The 18,122-nt window shown below is 43.9% G+C and overlaps 1 protein-coding gene across 2 annotated transcripts in view; it reads right to left on the reverse strand.

The window, feature by feature from the left end:
• The window catches only part of MLLT1 (MLLT1 super elongation complex subunit), a 198,661-nt gene that overhangs the window by 113,715 nt on the left and 66,824 nt on the right, over positions 1-18,122 (reverse strand). For both annotated transcript variants that reach the window (XM_029610916.1, XM_029610915.1), the window contains exon 4: positions 5,154-5,297. In XM_029610916.1, the coding sequence (XP_029466776.1) occupies positions 5,154-5,297 (144 nt within the window). The remainder of the gene's footprint in view (positions 1-5,153; positions 5,298-18,122) is intronic.

Raw genomic sequence — 18,122 nt, forward strand, 5'->3', positions numbered from 1 at the left:
AAGATGCTATGATCTCCCTTGCCATTAGATTGAGCAAGGGAAGATTCATAAAGTATGACAACCTTTCCCCTTGTGGTAGGAGTGAGTTTGACACGGAAGAATCAGCAGGAGGATCAACTACTGGATGAGATATCTGGAAAGGGGGGGGGGGGGGGGAGAGAAACACACCTTGAGTGAGTCATGCTATGGACAATGAGGAAAAGCTAGCCCAAACCTAAGAACTTTCTGAAGGGTTCTTGCCACCACGAAAGTCACAGATGATAGGTATGCCTTCCACGTTAGCCAAAAATGGGCCAGATCGGATCTGTTCGCTCTGTAGGATGCCAACTATTCAGCTTTGACACTTTTCAGCTTAAGAAGAAAGAAGGATGACTGACAAGGGCCTGAAAGGACAACTCATCTAATAGGTTGTAAGGTTAGTCACTAACAAGTCACTCTGGGAAGGTCTGTTCCATGAAGGAAGGCCTTACAACCAAGAGCTCATACTTAATCTGTTGAGCTTTGGCTGAAGGTCACAGACCCTGTGCCTCCTTACTTACATAAACTACAATTTCTATTGGTTTGGATCAACCATTCCATCCCTTGCATGAGTGTACCTGTAGTGCAAAGCAGAATGGTTCTCACCTCCAAGAGGTTTATCGGGAAAAAACCTGTTCCCATAATATTTATTTAGAGAAGGAACCAGCGACACCGGATACAAGAGAAACTGGAAGGAGGTGCATTCCCCAGTCCAACAGATTTAGCTATGCATGAAGAACCATGTTTATCACAGAGAAAATCATACAAAACATGTAACAGATATAATGTGACTGAATCCAGTGAGCTGATGGAGAGCTCTCAGGTTTAGAATACATAAGAGGACTAAAAGCCCTGCTGTACCATATGGCTCAAGACACATAATTGACTTGAACTAATGGGAAAAATGTGCTTTCCTTCATCAAAACTATCCACATCCTGAAGCAACATTTAAGAACTGAAAACGTTTAACAGACCTTGACACCAGCCTTTCATTTAGGCATGGGCAAATACAAGTTCCTCTGTAGTCTAAGTATGTTACTAGCACTATCAAATTAGTACAGACTTTCAAGCAACCAAACAGCCAGATTTTAGCATTCCATCAGCTTCTGAGCATTCATCCACCTCCCTGTTTTGAAACATGTCATGGTGGAGTGAGGGGTGCTCATCTTTAACTTCTCCAGGAACACCACCCTGAATAGCCTTTGTAAAATGGGCGGGGGGGGGGGGGGGGGGTGTAGAACTCAACTGCTCTGTATCCTGAAAGATTAGAAGGATAATGGGAGTAGAACCACACTCTTCAGGAGAAAGAAGCAATAAAGTCCACTGGGAAAGGTACTACTTTGATTGGGTTATCAAAGGTGGTCCAAATAGGAGACTAAACAATGGTGATTTACCAGAAGATGAAGGAAGCATTAACAGTATCCACTTTCTGTAACCCTGAGGACTCAATCTTTTGTGACCTTTCTGCAAGGAATGGCAGAATATTCTCCATGGATAAAGACTGCTGTGCTTCAAAACCCTTCAAAAACTGGGGTAGGGTGCTGCTCTTTAGTCTCCAAAACAGAATATCATCAGAAACAGGGATATCAGTCCACCTACTATTGCCATGTGAACATTGGACCATATGAAGCTGATGAGCTGCCATTCGAGTATTCAACAAAAGTTTCTGGAGGACTTAGCCCATTGTAGTATGGCAGACATCATAATTGTAAAGTCCCTTCTTTCTTCAAAAGGCATTAAGGGACAAAGATAATCAGTCAACCACAGCATCGGTTATCACTGCTTTTAAAAAAAAAAAATCCTCAAAATGGCTACAATTATCTTCATCCAGAATTCTGAAAGGAAAGGAGAGGTCTATTGACAAGGACAGGAAACAAATGTGTCTCCTTAGAACTTAAGACCAGGGAGACCATGGCCATGAATACAATGGTAAGCAAGGTACGAGTCCTGCTGATGTTTGAGAAAGAAAAAAAAAAAGGAACTTCCCTGGAAACCTGCATCCTGTAGTATCTCTAGCCCTTTGAATGAGGATGCCATTGATGCAGAGTGTAATGAGACTTCCCACCGCGTAGGGCTCCCTTCTATTGTGATGAACTTCTGCACCCTTCTTGAATAAGATCCACTTGAAACGCTTGTACTGGGCTCCATGGAAGAGATCCCAGCTGGACTACTTGAGTCAGTAAATGAGCTCCGGGGTTTTCTGATGTAGACAGGCAATCTCGAATCGGGAGCCACAGCTTCTGTGTCAACACCTGGAGCCTTTTGCATGGACTATGCAGAGTACATAGAGAAAATCAATAATGCAGGGGCATAGAGTGTGCCAATGATAGAGATGACCTGATGGCAGAGATACATCAATGATGCAGGAGCATGAAGGGCACTGAAATTACAGACACCCCGCTGGTGCAGATGCGTCAATGCCTTCAAGTTCACCGATAGTGTAGATGCATCACTGAAGCCAATGCACAGACTGCGCAGAAGCATCAAGTGCCACATGTATCAATTGCACTGGTAGAGATGGTGCCGATGCATAAAACTGGTGTAGAGACCAATCATGTCAGGAGGCTACGGCAGTCAATAGCGCTTTCTGTGTTGACTACACCAGACAATCCTGCGTAGATAGCAGCGAGTGGCCCTACAAAGGAAGGTGCCAAATTGACAGTATATCTTCTCTGCTCAATCCGGAGCCTACAGCATAACAGGAATCTGGCAATGCATGGGGGGGAGCCTAGTGTGAGAATCCTGCTTGACTTATTTATGATAGGAGAGTGACAGACAAATCCCAGACCTGTGGAAAAGAAAACAGTTATATATTTACTTTCGTAGGTTTTTTTTTTCTTTTTCTAAAGGCATTTATTTATTTTATTTGTTTATTCATTTTTATATACCGTCATTTGGTTCAGCCATCATAACGGTTTACAAAGTCAAACAAAAACAGATAAATTATACATAGTTACAAAAAAGTAACAAGGGGGGGAATGGAAGGAAGGGGAAGATGGTGGGGTGAAAAAGGGAGGAAAAGGCAAAAAAGGGAAGTAACAGTAATAGTATTAATTTATCATAAAGGAGGGATTCTATCATTACTTCTTATAAGTTCTGAATTGTAATGAATATGGTTGATGCTAGTTGTAGATACTTTTTCTTTCGTGCCTGGGTTTGGTTGGTTGAGTTGATTGTAGATGGATTGTTGATATAGATGATCATTAATGTAGACTGTATGAAAAAGGAAAGTTTTTAGATCTTTCTTGAACTTTTTGATATTGGTTTGAGTTCTCAAATAAAGTGGTAGAGAGTTCCATTTTTTTGGACAAACAATGGAGAAAGCTCTATTTCTAGTGGATGATAGTCGAGCATCTTTGATGGGAGGAATATTTAGACAAGAAGTGTTATTAGATCAAAGATTTTTTTTGGTAATTTGTGGAGTGACTTTTAAACCAGTATGTTTATGGTGATCAGCATTCACTAATTTGTGAATGATGGTCAGGATCTTATAATCAATTCGAGATTTAATAGGAAGCCAGTGAAGTGACACTAGTATTGGGGTGATGTGATCATATTTTTTTGTTCCAGCTAAAATTCTAGCTGCTGCATTCTGAAGAATCTGCAGAGGTTTGATGCTAATGAATGGAAGACCAATCAGAAGGGAATTACAATAGTCTATTGTTGAGAAAATTAAGAGTTGTAAGACAGTTCTGAAATCCAATGAATTTAGGAAAGGTTTTAAATGTCTGAGAACTAGGAGCTTGTGGTATCCTTCTTTGATTTTAGTAGTTATGTGCATATTGTAGGTAAGGTTTTTATCCATGATAACTCCAAGGTTTCTGGTGTGATTGACAGGGGATATAAAATTGATTTGATTGTTAGCAATGAATTGAGGTGGTGGAATTAAGTTGGATTTTTTGTTCATGATAATTATTTCTGTTTTATCAATATTGATTATTAGTTTTAAATTTGATAGGAGTTGTTTTATTGAGTCAAGTATCATGGAGGTATCTTTGTATGTTTCATCAATGGAGTTTTTTATGGGAATAAGAAGTTGTATATCATCTGCATAGAGGTAGTATGTTATTTGTAGATCATCTAGTAGTTGGCAGATTGGTAAAAGATAAATATTAAATAGAGTGGCAGACAATGCAGATCCTTGTGGAACTCCAGTTTTGAGGTCAATTTTCTTAGATACGTTATTATTGAAAGAAACTTGGTAGCTTCTGTTGGTAAGAAATGATGTGAACCATTGTAGAGTTTTTTCAGCAAGACCAATTTCTGACAGTCGATCTAGAAGTATTTGATGATTTATTGTATCGAATGCTGCAGAGAGGTAAAGTAGTACAAGTAAGTATTGTTTTCCATTATCGAAGCCTCTTAGAATAGTATCATTTAAAGAAAGAAGGAGAGTCTCAGTATTGAGATTTTTTCTAAAACCATATTGGTTTAGAGATAAGATATTGTTGAATCAAGGTATTCATCAGGTTGTGAATGAACAACTTTTTCGATTTTTTTGGCTATGAAGGGTAGGTTTGAAATTGGACAGTAATTTGATAGGTCATTTGGGTCAAGATTGCTCTTTTTTAGAATAGGTTTTATTATAGCTGATTTAAGACAATTTGGATAGGTACCTTCAAGTAAGAGATAGGTTGATAATCTTTGTAATTATTTTTGTAATAGTAGATTCAATATTCTTTAGGCTTGTAATATGGATGCTATCTAGAGGGTGGTTGGCTGGGTTCATTTTTTTGATAATTGATTGGACTTGGATAGTGGAAGAGGTATCAAAGAGAGACCATTTTGATTTAACTTTTGTTTTCAGAGAAAGGCATTAAATATTAATGTAGAAAGGTAGTGATAAAAATGTGAAAAAAAAAATGAGCCTGTCAATATAGAACAATTTCATGAGAGGGTTCACGTTTGTGCTGCAACATTGACAAGGCAACACGCATACACACCCACACATGCTCGCTAGCAAAAGAGAATGGTCAGCCCAGTGGCATTGGATGACATCACCCATGTGTCATGGCTAATTCAGCCCTGCTGGTCAATGAAGAAAGAAAAATGAAAGAGTAAATAGAAAGCACACTAAATATGGCTCTCTGGAATAAACCCCGGCTCCAACACCACTATGAAAGGCCGGCACTCACCCCTCCTGCCTTTAGCAGCTTCCGTCGGAATTCCTTAGTGGGGTTATTGAAGGTCAGTTTCTCACAGCGCAAGTGGTTCACAGGAGGGTTGCCCTCCAGGTTCAGGAACAGGTCATATGTGAAACAAACCTTCTTCGGTTCTTCCTGCAAGTGAGAGAAGAAAAGAGCATCACAGCAGGGAAGTGAGGGAACTGTTCAACTGGTACCACTATTTCAGTCTTAGTCCTTCCTGGGCTATAAAAATAGTGTAATTGGAATATTTTAAGATATTGTACTGTGTCCCAGATATTTCATAGAACAGATGTTATAGGAACATTTAACCATCTCCAGTCTTTTTCCTCAATGTGTGGGTTCTAAACATCACTGGGACAGAGGAATACAAACACTTTTTGGGTAACTTCCTGCACCAGTCTTGGCACTGTGCTATATCTGCAGTGTTGTAACCTGCACACGGAAGACACAAAGTGGATTTAGGTGCCCCAGAAGATAAATTTAGAAATGTAATCAGCCCTGGCAAAACAAAAAAAACCCCATCTCTATCCAACTACTTTGAGTTCTGTTTAATAAAGTTGAAGGGAGAGAGTACTGAAACTAGTCCACACCAATGATAAAATTAGGCTCTAGGTAACGTTCAAAGTTAGCAGGCTCTAAGCAAAGTGCAACATTTTTAAATATGCAGGACACCTCATTTACTGCACACACCTGAAGTGGAGAGAAAACAGAAAATGAAAAACGAGAAACAAGAGGCACTTGAAAATGATAGCTGAAGAAAACAGGAAGACAGAGGGTGGGAAAATACTGTGTCCCTACATAGTACAGTTTTAATCTTCCCACTTAACCTGACCCTCTGTTTTGGTATTTATCAGATTGTAATCTGCAAGTAGAATTGGTTCTGTGCTATCTTGCTAGTATATGCTTGATATGGATGTCTCAGAGATCTGCTATATCTTTAATTTAATATCTACCTTACACCATTATGTATATTTACAGCTGGTTGGGGCACAAATTAAGCGCAGTTGCTTACCCGTAACAGGTGTTCTGCTAGGACAGCAGGATGTTAGTCTTCACATATGGAGGACATCAGATTGAGCCCAGCATGGAAAACTTTTGTCAAAGTTTCTAGAAGCTTTGACTGGCACACTAAGCATGCCCACGCGAGGTCCCCTTTCAGTCTCGTAACAGCAAAATTCTAGCGAAAAATAAGAGAAATGAAGGAGAAAACCAACTCTGCGGGGTGGTGGGCGGGTTTCCTGAGGACTAACATCCTGCTGTCCTAGGAGAACACCTGTTACAGGTAAGCAACTGCACATTATCCTAGGACAAGCAGGATGGTAGTCCTCACAGATGGGTGAATATCAAGCTCCAGGCTGATCCTGGCAACAACGAAGACCAACAAATACAGAACAAGGTGCCAACAGGCACAAAAACAACTGAGGTACTATTGGACGATAGGGAGACAGCATGGTCTCAACTAGGGGGCCCTGGGTAGGAAGAGTTGGCTTTAAAGTCTGGAAGAGATTGCATAGGACAGATTGACCGAATCTACCAATCTTGTCGACCCATCCTTGTCCAAACAGTAATGAGTGGCAAACGTGTGTAAGGAGCTCCACATCTCAGCCCTGCAGATTTTGGCAACAGGGACCACTTGTAAGTGGGCCACCGATGCCACCACAGCCCTCACAGAACGGGCTTTAACTCTGCCTTCTAGCTAAAGGCCCAACTGCGCATAGCAGAATGAGATGCAAGCTGCTAGCCAGTTGGATACGGTCTGTTTACCCAACGCGACCCCTATTCTGTTCTTATCGAAAGATATGAATAGTTGGGTGAATTGTCTATGGCCTGCTGAGCGTTCTAAGTAGAAGGCCAGAGTTCTCTTGCAATCCAGGTATGCAAAGCCTGTTTCCCTTGATGGGAATGGAGTCTTGGAAAAGATGGCAACACAATGATGTGAAAATCAGTCATGACCTTTTTTAGGTGGTGTACACAGGACCACACAATTATGACAGAACTGTGTTGGGTGGATATGTAACCAAGGCTAGCAGCTCACTTATCCTAGGAGCCAAAGTAACTGCCACCAAGAACAGGACCTTCCAGGTGAGGAATTTCAGGTCCCAGGTGTGCATAGGCCAACACACCGCTGAGATCCCAGGACACAACAGAGGCCGCAGAGAGGGCTTTAGCTGAAGCAGGCCCCGCATAAAGCACCCTACTATAGGCTGAACAGAGATAGGCACGCCAGCAACACCCTGATGTAAGCACTAACCGCACTCAGATGAACTTTGAACAAGGTGGTTTTAAGCCCAGCCTCTGAAAGATGCCACAAGTAATCCAAGAACCAGGGAAGAGGGCACATAAATGGATCTAATCCATGTCCCTCATACCAAACAGAGAACCTTCCACTTCAACCTGTAAGACTTCCTGATGGAAGGCTTTCTGGAAGCACCTGGGAGGCATTTTGAGAGATCCAGGGGCTGAAGGACTAGGCACTCAGCCAGGCCATCAAGGTCAATGCCCGCAAGTTCGAATGGCGCAGAATATCCTGATTGCGTTATCAGATCTGGTGCAATTCCCAGGTTGATGGGATCCCTGATTGATAGGTCCTGAAGAAGAGGGTACCAGACCTGCGTGTAGAAGTAGGGTGGCCATGAGGATCATGGTGCCCTGGTCCTGCTGGAGCTTCAGGAGTGTTTTCAGAAGTGGGAGAGAGTATCCATACTGGAAACCCACACCCCAATGAAGATTGAAGGCATTGAGGTTGGACAGCTGTCTGTTCTGAATAAGGAGCAAAAATTGCTCACCTTGCAATTGAACAGGGAGGCGAAGAGGTCCACATCCGGATGGAAAATCCGGGCTGCCACCTTCGGGTTCAGTGACCACTTGTATGGCTGAAAAGAGTGGCTTAGACAGTCTGCCAGCATGTTCAGTGTCCCGGGCAGGTCCATCGCTTGCTGAGAGATCCCGTGATAGAGCCCAGGACCTGATCTGCACAGCCTCTTGACAGAGGATGAATGACAATGTGCCCCCTTGCTTGTTGATGTACCACAAAGCCACTTGATTGTCCATTCGAATCAGGGCTGCTTTGGGAGACAAGCGGCCTCAGAATGTCCAAAGTGTAACGAATTGCCCGAAGCTCCAAGAAGTTTACCTGGCATACAGCTTCCTGAGAGATCCACTGACCCTGCGTGTGGAGGTTGTCCACATGGGCTCCCCAGCCCTGGGGAGCAGCATCGGTAGTAAGTACAATTTGAGGCGGGGCAGCCTGGAAAAGGATCCCCCACTCCTGATTGGAGAGATTTTCAAACCAGGACAGAGACTCTCAAGAGGTTGCGTGATGGAGACACATGCCTTTAGGTCCTGAAATGCCTGCTGCCATTGCGACCGCAACGTCCATTGCACTCTGCGCATGCAGAGGTGGGCTAATGGATAACATGAACAGAGGCTGCCATGTGGCCTAACATGTGAAGCAGTAGACAGGCATTTACGCACTGACTATTGCGCACCAAGGTTGACAGCAAAGATAGGGCAAGGGCCCGATAGCATGGCAAGAACGCTTTTGCCTGAGCAGTGTCCAGCCTGGCTCCTATAAAGTCCAGCTTGGGGGATGGATAGAGGTGGGACTGCAGGTAGTTGATAAAACCCAGAGATTGCAGTGTCCACGTCAGGGCCAAAGCGTTTAGCACTCCTGCTTGGGAATCGCTTTTGACAAGCCAGTTTTCTAGATAAAGCAAATGTTGCTTACCTGTAACAGGTGTTCTCACAGGACAGCAGGATGTTAGTCCTCACATATGGGTGACATCATCAGAATGGACACCAATCACAGAAAACTTCTGTCAAAGTTTCCAGAACTTTGACTGGCACCTATTGGGCATCCCCAGCATGGCACTAACCCTGCAGCCAGCAGGGGTCCCCCTTCAGTCTTATTTGAAAGCTACAGGCAGTGCCGAAAAATAAAACAAAATGTTACGAACCCAACACCGCGGGGCAGCAGGCAGGTTTCACAAGGACTAACATCCTGCTGTCCTGTGAGAACACCTGTTACAGGTAAGCAACACTTGCTTTCTCACAGGACAAGCAGAATGGTAGTCCTCACATATGGGTGAGTACCGAGCTGAGGATGTCCGAACATGCACCAAATGTACCCAACGGCGTGCAACAGGCACAACAACTGGGGTGGAATTTGGTAGAGGGCATCCTGAACCCCACCGGGCAGGTGGAAGGGTGTAGGTACATCTCGTTATAAATAAGTTGCGAAGGACAGACTGGCCGAAGATAGAATCTGGTCTTTCAGCTTTGTCCAAGCAATAATGGGCTGCAAAGGTGTGGAGAGAACTCCAGGTTGCAGCTCTGCAAATGTCAGGAAGTGGCACCGATCGTAGGTGTGCTACTGAAGTCGCCATGGCCCTCAGAGTGTGCTTTAACACTGTCTTGGAATGGAATGTCCGCCTGCTGATAGCAAAAGGATATGCAGTCCGCCAACCAGAATAAGAGAGTCTGCTTACCCACAGGCTTTCCCAACTTGTTAGGGTGGAAAGAGACGAACAGTTGAGTGCTTTCCCTGCGGGCAGCTGTACAGTCTATGTAAAACGCTAGAGCCCGTTTACAGTCAAGAGTATGCAGAGCCTGTTCTCCTGGGTTGGCATGGGGCCTGGGAAAAAAGGTGGTTAGTATGATGGATTGGTTTAGATGAAATTCCGAGACTACCTTAGGTAAGAATTTAGGGTGAGTGTGGAGTACTGCCCGGTCCTGCAGAGGTTTAGTGTAAGGCGGATAGGTAACTAGAGCCTGCAATTCACTAACTCAGTGAGCTGAAGAGATTGCCAAAAGGAAAATCACTTTCCATGTGAGATATCAAAGTTCACAAGAGTGAAGAGGCTCGAAAGGTGGTTTCATGAGCCGACTGAGAACCAGATTAAGGTCCCAAGAAGGGGCCGAAGGATGTAATGGAGGCTTGATGTGGAGCAAGCCTTTTAAAAAGCATGTTACAAGGGGTTGTACTGATAAAGAGACATCCCCGATCCCTTTATGGAAGGTGGCTACCTCACTGACATGCATTCTAACGGAAGAGGTCTTTAGACCTGATTCTGACAAATGCCAAAGAGAGTCCAGAAACTTTGGAATTGGACAGAAAAAGGGGTCAAGGGACTGAGAAGAGCACCATGACGTGAACCTTTTCCATTTGTAAGAGTAAGATTTTCTCATGGAGGGCTTTTGTGAAGCAATCAAGACACAGAAAACCTGAACTGAAAGGTTAAGTAGTTGAAGGATTAACCTTTCAACATCCATGCCATCAGGAACAAGGCTTGAAGATTGGGATGGTGTAGGCACCTGTCATTTTGAGTGATTAGGGGCGGGTCCTTTCCTAAGGGAATGTGCCTGCGGATAGAGATATCCTGAAGTATTGGAAACCACACTTGGCGTGGCCAGTGAGGTGCTATCAGGATCATGGTTCCCTTGTCCTGATGTAACTTCACGAGAGTCTTCGAGATAAGAGGAAGTGGAGGGAATGCATAGAGTAGATCAGTTGCCCATGAGAGGGAGAATGCGTCTCTGGGCTGAGAGTGTTCGCTGCGAATGAGGGAGCAGTAGTTGTCCACTTTGTGGTTCTGAGTTGATGCAAAGAGGTCTATCTGAGGATATCCCCATTCTTGGAAGATGGAGTTCACTACCGAGGGGTTGAGTGACCACTCGTGCGGTTGAAAGACGTGACTCAGCTTGTCTGCCAGCACATTGTCCACTCCCGGCAAGTAGGTGGCCCTGAGGTACATCGAATGGGAGCGGGCTTCCGCCCATATCTGCGCAGCTTCCTGATACAGAAGGAAGGAGCCTGTGCCTTCCTGCTTGTTGATGTACCACATGGCCATCTGGTTGTCCATCTGAATTAGGATGACCTAATTTGACAGGCGATCCTGAAAGGTCCTGAGAACATATCTTATTGCTCGAAGCTCCAGGAAATTTGGTGTTTGGCTTCCTCTGGAGACCAAGAGCCTTATGTCTGTAGATCGGCTACGTGGGCTCCCCACCCAAGGTTGGAAGCGGTGGTGAGAATGATTTGAGGATTCGGAACCTGGAAGGGCAATCCCTGGAGGAGATTGGTCTGATTTTTCCACCAGGCGAGGGACAGAGTGAGTTGGTGACGTGGACAATGGTTGACAGAGGCTAAGTAGCTTGAATCCATTGAGACCTCAGAGTCTAGTGCATGAGCCTCATGGCCAAGCGGGCCATTGGTGTGACATGGACTGAGGATGCCATGTGTCCCAGGACGACGAGAAATTGGCGAGTGGTCGCAGCATACTGAGACTGCAGCTGGTGAACGAGAGACACGAGAGTTAGTGCTCATTATCGAGGCAGGAAAGCCTTTGCTTGCAAGGTGTCCAATCTGCCCCAATGAACGACAAGGTTTGAGATGGGACTAAATAGGATTTCTCATCAATTACAAAAAATCCTAATGAAACTAGAGTGTGTAGGGTTAGATTGAGGGACAACAGACCAGCTTCCTGAGTTGGAGCCCTGATTAACCAGTCGTCCAGATAGGGGTAGACGTGAACACCTTGTTTCTTAAGGAAAGCTGCAACGACTACGAGGCATTTTGTAAAGACCCGTGGTGCAGATGCTAGGCCGAATAGAAGCACTCTGTATTGATATTGCTTGGGGCCTACTAAAAACCTCAGGTACTTGGGATGAGCTGGAGTTATCGCAATATGGGTGTATACGTCCTGGAGGTTCAGACAGCAGAGCCAGTCTCCTCTTTGTAGAAGAGGTAGAAGCGATCCCAAGGTTACCATCTTGAACTTTTCCCGCTGGAGGTACTTGTTGAGAGAACGTAGGTCCAGAATTGAACGAACACCCCCCCCCCCCCCCCCGATTTTTTGGGGATTAGAAAGTACCGGGAATAGAACCCTAGGCCTTGCTGAGTGTGTGGAACGGGTTCTATTGCTCTTGACTGGAGAAGGAGTGAGACCTCTTGATCCAGAAGAATGGAGTGATCGGATATTCTCCACGTCTGTAGAGGTGGGGAGTCCAGTGGTAGGACGAGAAAGTTCAGATGTTAATCCTGAGCAATGATTGCCAATACCCATTGGTTGGATGTGATTGAATGCCACATGTTGTGAAAGTGGCAGTGTCGACCTCCCACTGGTATGTGCAACAGGAATCTGGCTGCTGCTCTCCAAGCGGAAGTCAAAAACCTAAAGCAGGCCCTGGCTGGGGAGCTGCTTGTGGTTTTTGTTTTCGGGTTTGGCGAGACTGATGTTTTTGATAAGTCTCAGAGCACGGGATCTGGCTGGTGGCGGGTAGGACTTCCTTGGACAGTAGAACATCTTATTTATTTATTTAGAATTTTTTTATATACCGACAACCGTTTGCACATCGTATCGGTTTACATATAACTTGGAACTTTGACAGCATAGCGTATCATTTAGGCATAGCCTTTACATGGAACAAGAACAATATGATAACATGGAACGAAAACTATATGATAGCATTTAAGTCAAAATAACTAGGTACAAGTAGACTAGGTCAAGGGTATTAACATTGTAGGTACAGGGTTGTAGAAATGTAAACAGAATCACTAGGTACAATATTTAGAATATAAGTTAAATTAATATACGATGATTTTGGGTAGGGAAATGGAGAGGGGAGTAAGGAGGAGGCTTGGTTCTTGTTATCCTTTCTGAAGGGCTGCTTTGAGGAGAAGTCAGAAAGCATTGAAGAGAGCTGTTTTAGGGTCTCATGATGGTCTTTTAATTCAGCCACCGTCTGTTGGATCTGTTCACTGAACAGATTATCTCCTACACACGGTAGGTTGGACAACCGGTCTTGCACTTCTGGGCGAAGGTCAGAAGACTTGAGCCAGGCCCACTGTCTTACCGAAATAGCAGCTGCAGACACTCTGGTAGAGGTGTCAAAAATGTCATAAGATGTTCTGATCTCATGCTTGCCTGCCTCAAAGCCTTTGCTTACAAGGGTTTGTAGTTGGTCTTGGAATTGCTGAGGCAGGGAGTCTGAGAAGTCCTGTATCTGCTTAAGATGACCCTGTTATATTGGGTCATATAAAGCTGATAGGCAGCAATTCGGGAGACGAGCATGGCCCCTTGGAATACTCGACCAATGTTATCTAGGAATTTTTGTTCCTTACCAGGAGGGGTAGACAAGTGAGGTTTTGACCGTTTTGCCCTCTTTTGTGCAGATCTACCACAACTGAGTGGTGATCAAGCTGTGATTTTTGAAAGCCTTTGGCTGACTGAACTAAATAATTGGTGTCAGCCTTTCTGTGTCCAGGAGCAACTGATCCAGGATTTTCCCAGTTCTTTTTGAGATTGAGAAGGACCTGATGGATGGGAATAGAGGTGATCACTTGGGGGCATCCAGGAATTGGAGTAACTCCATCATCTGGTGCCTATCATCCTGTTCCGTCTGTAGTTGAAAAGGAACCAATTCAGACATTTACTTCACAATTTATAAATGAGAGGTCCTCTGGAGAACACTTTCTACTCTCAGTGGGTGAAGGTGGTGAAAGTAAGTCATCGATGTCTGATGAGGTTTCATCACCCCAAGTATCATAAGGATCAGCAGACTTCCCTCTAGGAAGTAGAGGGGATTGGATACCTGAGGGTCCCGGTCTAGGCTCCGAAGGAATCTGAGGAATTACCGGAGGCACCGATGATGACATTGAAGGCACCGTATCGGCACCGATGGATGAATGGGTGGCGAGAGACGTATCGGCATCGATGGCTGAGGCAAAACTCCCGATGGAGGGATGTGAAATGGGGTTTTCCTCCCGATGATGCTGTCCGTGGGGACGGCATCGGAGACCCGGGGATCCAGTGGAAAGGCGGCCATCAGCACCTCCATTCTGGATAGCAGCGGTGCCAGCGCTGCCAGAATCGGGTCAATGGTGGGTTCCACAGTCGGTGCCAGAGGAACCTGAAGACGTTGCATCGCCTTGTCGATGGCCTCCTGAATCAGCCGGTCCAGTTCTTCTCGGAGACCTGGAGCAAGCAACCTCGGAACAGAAGAAGGAGGTGGCGGCATAGCCGGAGGGACCACCGTTAAAGGCAGAGTCGTGGCTCCTGAACCCTGATCGGATAAGGGTTACCTTGGTGACCCAGTCGCAGGAATGGATACAACTTGTGAAAAACAGTATATGTATAGTTATAAAAAAATGGAACAGCAACAGTAGGACAGGCAAGAAAGAAGAGACAGGAAAGTTCAAAAGGAAAATGATAAAGGAGCAGTTGAGCAGATAAAAGAGATACTAAGCACTACTTCCATACCTACTTCTATCCTTGGAGAGGGGAGAAAGCTGTACCCCCCCCCCCCCCCCCCCCCCCTCACTAATCTGTTTTCACCTCTGAACCCCAAACCCTCATGGTCATGTTAAGGCTCCTTAAAGGTGCCAGACATGTAACTGATAAAAACACAAGAGATAATGTACCCTTCCCACACTGCCATGCCAACATACCAAGAACATAAGATATGCCATACTGGGTCAGACCAAGGGTCCATCAAGCCCAGTATCCTGTTTCCAACAGAGGCCAAACCAGGCCACAAGAACCTGGCAAGGACCCAATCATTAGATAGATCACGAGCTACTACTGCTTATTAATTACTGTCATAGCAGTTTATGGATTTATCCTCTGGGAACTAATCCAAACCTTGCTAAACTCAGTTACACTAACTGTTGTAACCACATCCTCTGGCAGTGAATTCCAGAGCTTTATTGTGCGTTGAGTGAAAGAGAAGTTTCTCCGATTTGTTTTAAATGAACTACTTGCTAACTTCATGGAATGCTCCCTAGTCCTATTATCTAAGAGCATAAATAACAGATTTACATTAACTTGTTAAAATCCTTGCTCATATCCCCCCCCACACCCAGTCGTCTTCCCCAGACTGAACAGCCTAACTTCTTTAGTCTTTCCTCATAGGGCAGCCGTTCCATGCCCCTTATTTTGGTTGCCCTTCTCTGCACTCTCCCCAGTGCATATATCCTTTTTGAGATGCGGTGACCAGAACTACTCACAGCATTCAAGGTGCGGTCTCACCATGGAGTGATACAGAAGCATAACATTCATTTTATTTTCTATTCCCTTCTTAATTCCTAACATTGTTTGCTTTTTTTGACCGCCACAGAACACTGGGCTAACGATTTCAATGTGTTATCCACTATGACACCTAGATCTCTTTCTTGGGTTGTAGCACCTAATATGGAACCCAACATTGTGTAATTATAGCATGGGTTATTTTTCCCTATATGCATCACCTTGCACTTATCCACATTAAATTTCATCTGCCATTTGGAAGCCCAATCTTCCAGTCTCACAAGGTCTTCCTGCAATTTATCACAATCTGCTTGTGATTTAACTACTCTGCATAATTTTGTGTCGTCCGCAAATTTGATCACCTCACTCATTGTACCCCTTTCCAGATCATTTATAAATATATTAAAAAGCACTGGTTTAAGTACAGATCCCTGAGGCACTCCATTTACCTTTTCCACTGTGAAAACTGACCATTTAATTCTACTCTGTTTCCTGTCAATTTGCAATCCACAAAAGGACATCACCTATCCCATGACCTTTTAGTTTTCTTAGAAGCCTCATGTGGGACTTTGTCGAACTTCTTCCAAAAATCCAAATACATCACATCTACTGGTTCAGCTTTGTCCACATTTATTTACCCCTTCAAAAAAAAAAGGTAGGAGATTTGAGAGACACTTCCCTTGGGTAAATCCATGCTGACTGCGTCCCAAACCATGTTTATCTAAGTGTTTTGTGATTTTATTCTTTATAATAGTTTCCGTGATTTTTCCTGGCACTTAAGTCAGGCTCACTAGTCTATAGTTTCCAGGATCACCATTGGATCCCTTTTTAAATATAGAGATTACACTGGCCATCTTCCAATCTTCAGGTACATCGGATGATTTTAATGATAGGTTACAAATTTTTTTACTAATAGGTCTGAAATTTAATTTAGTTCTTTCCAAACCCTGGGGTGTATACCATCTGGTCCAGGTGATTTACTACTCTTCAGTTTGTCAAATCAGTCCTACCACATCTTCCAGGTTCACTTGATTTGAATCATCACCCATGAAAACCTTCTCTGGAACAGGTATCTCTCCAACATCCTCTTCATTAAACACTGAAGCAAAGAAATCATTTAATCTTTCCATGATGGCCTTATCTTCTCTAAGTGCCCCTTTAACCCTTTGATCATCTAACAGTCCAACTCCCCTGCTGGCTTTCTGCTTCGGACATATTTTTAAAACTTTATTGTGAGTTTTTGCCTCGGCCAACTTCTTTTCAAAGTTTCTCTTAGCCTGTCTTACCAATGTCTTACATTTAACTTGCCAATGCTCATGCTTTATCCTATTTTCTTCTGATGGATCTTTCTTCCAATTTTTGAATGAAGATCTTTAGGATAAGACAGCCTCTCTCACCTCATCATTTAACCATGCTGGTAATAGTTTTGCCTTCCTTCCAACTTTTTTAATTTTGTGGAATACATCTGGTCTGTGCTTCTAGGATTTTTATTTATTTGTTTTTTAAACAATGTCCACACCTATTGTAAACTTTTTATCTTTGTAGTTGCACCTTTCAGTTTTTTTCTATTTCTCATTTTATCAGTTTCCCTTTTGAAAGTTTAGCACTAGAGCCGTGGATTTACATACTATCCCCCCTGCCAGTCTAATTCAAATTTAATCATATTACGATCACTATTGCCAAGCACCACCACCATTACCTCTCACAAAAAAAAAAAAAAAAAGACTATTTAAGGAAAAAGGATTATTCAGTTTCCACACGATTTCATAGCATCACAGGCCAAAGTCAAACACTCCCTATCCCAGGGCAGGAAAAAAAAACACACACTCTTCTAACCTGCCTCCAGTGACAGGTTTTGCCACTTTCCAAGTTAACATGTTCCAGTGTTGGACTACCCTCAGTTAGAAACCCAATTTAGTTAACCTGTTGTAGGTCAATACCTAGCCTTCCGATTTTGCTGTCCTCTGCGTTTTGCTCAGTTTTTGCATATCCCTCAAAGTGTGGGCTTAAAACTGACCAAGCATTCCAGCATTATCTCAGTCTTTGGCACTTCTGCTGAAGAGGCCAACAAGAGTATCAACAAGGACCACTTTTGATGGTGGATTTTGTTTAAGCCATGTGGACATTTGTCTGCTGGGAAAAAGATGAAGACTGCAGACATTTCACACAGGTGATCAGATAGCTTTCAATCCCTACCAGCCTGAGCTCCATGTGACCCAAGTACCTAGAATTTCTAGACTCTGCATCTCTATTAACCCACCAAGCCTTCTATCCTCAGTTCCCGCTTCAAAAGCAGAGAATCAAAATAACCAGCTGTTATTATACCAGTTGAAGCTCATAATAAAAGGCTCCTTAGCAGTTAACTTCATCAGTTTCAACACATCATGTGCCAAGAAGGGTGTTTACTAACATTCTCGTCTGTGGATAGCCAAATTCAAGAACACTAAACACATGAAGAATGGATACAGCTCAAATCTACCATATTTTACAAAAATCAAAACAGAAGTCTCCACAACAGCTGCAGAATTTAGTAAGAAAGATTTTGAACAAAGCTGCTTTATGATGCTATAAGTACAGGAGCTGCAATGTTCCCTGGATCATCTCCAGTCCCAGCAGGGGATTTTAAGGCAGCAAGTTTTGTGAACTTCGGATAAAAAGCCTCTCAGAATGGTTACAAAACTGCCTTTACATTTATGTAGTCCTCCAGGCAGACAGCACACATTTTAGTGCTCTGTGTCCTCTGGTAGCCCTTCCTGGGCTGAATTTTCAGAGCCACTGAAGCTCATAAATGTATTCTTACCCATTTCCTTTCCTTGAAGGAAGACAGCCCAGTGCAGATGGATTATGTCCATTGAGCAGCAGATGGAGACCCTTATAGCAAGGGTGGGCAAACAAACAAAAAAGGCGACACTGCTTATCAGGACCGGGGCCC

This window comes from Rhinatrema bivittatum, chromosome 8 (genome assembly GCF_901001135.1).
Source record: "Rhinatrema bivittatum chromosome 8, aRhiBiv1.1, whole genome shotgun sequence".
Taxonomy (NCBI): Eukaryota; Metazoa; Chordata; class Amphibia; order Gymnophiona; family Rhinatrematidae; genus Rhinatrema; species Rhinatrema bivittatum.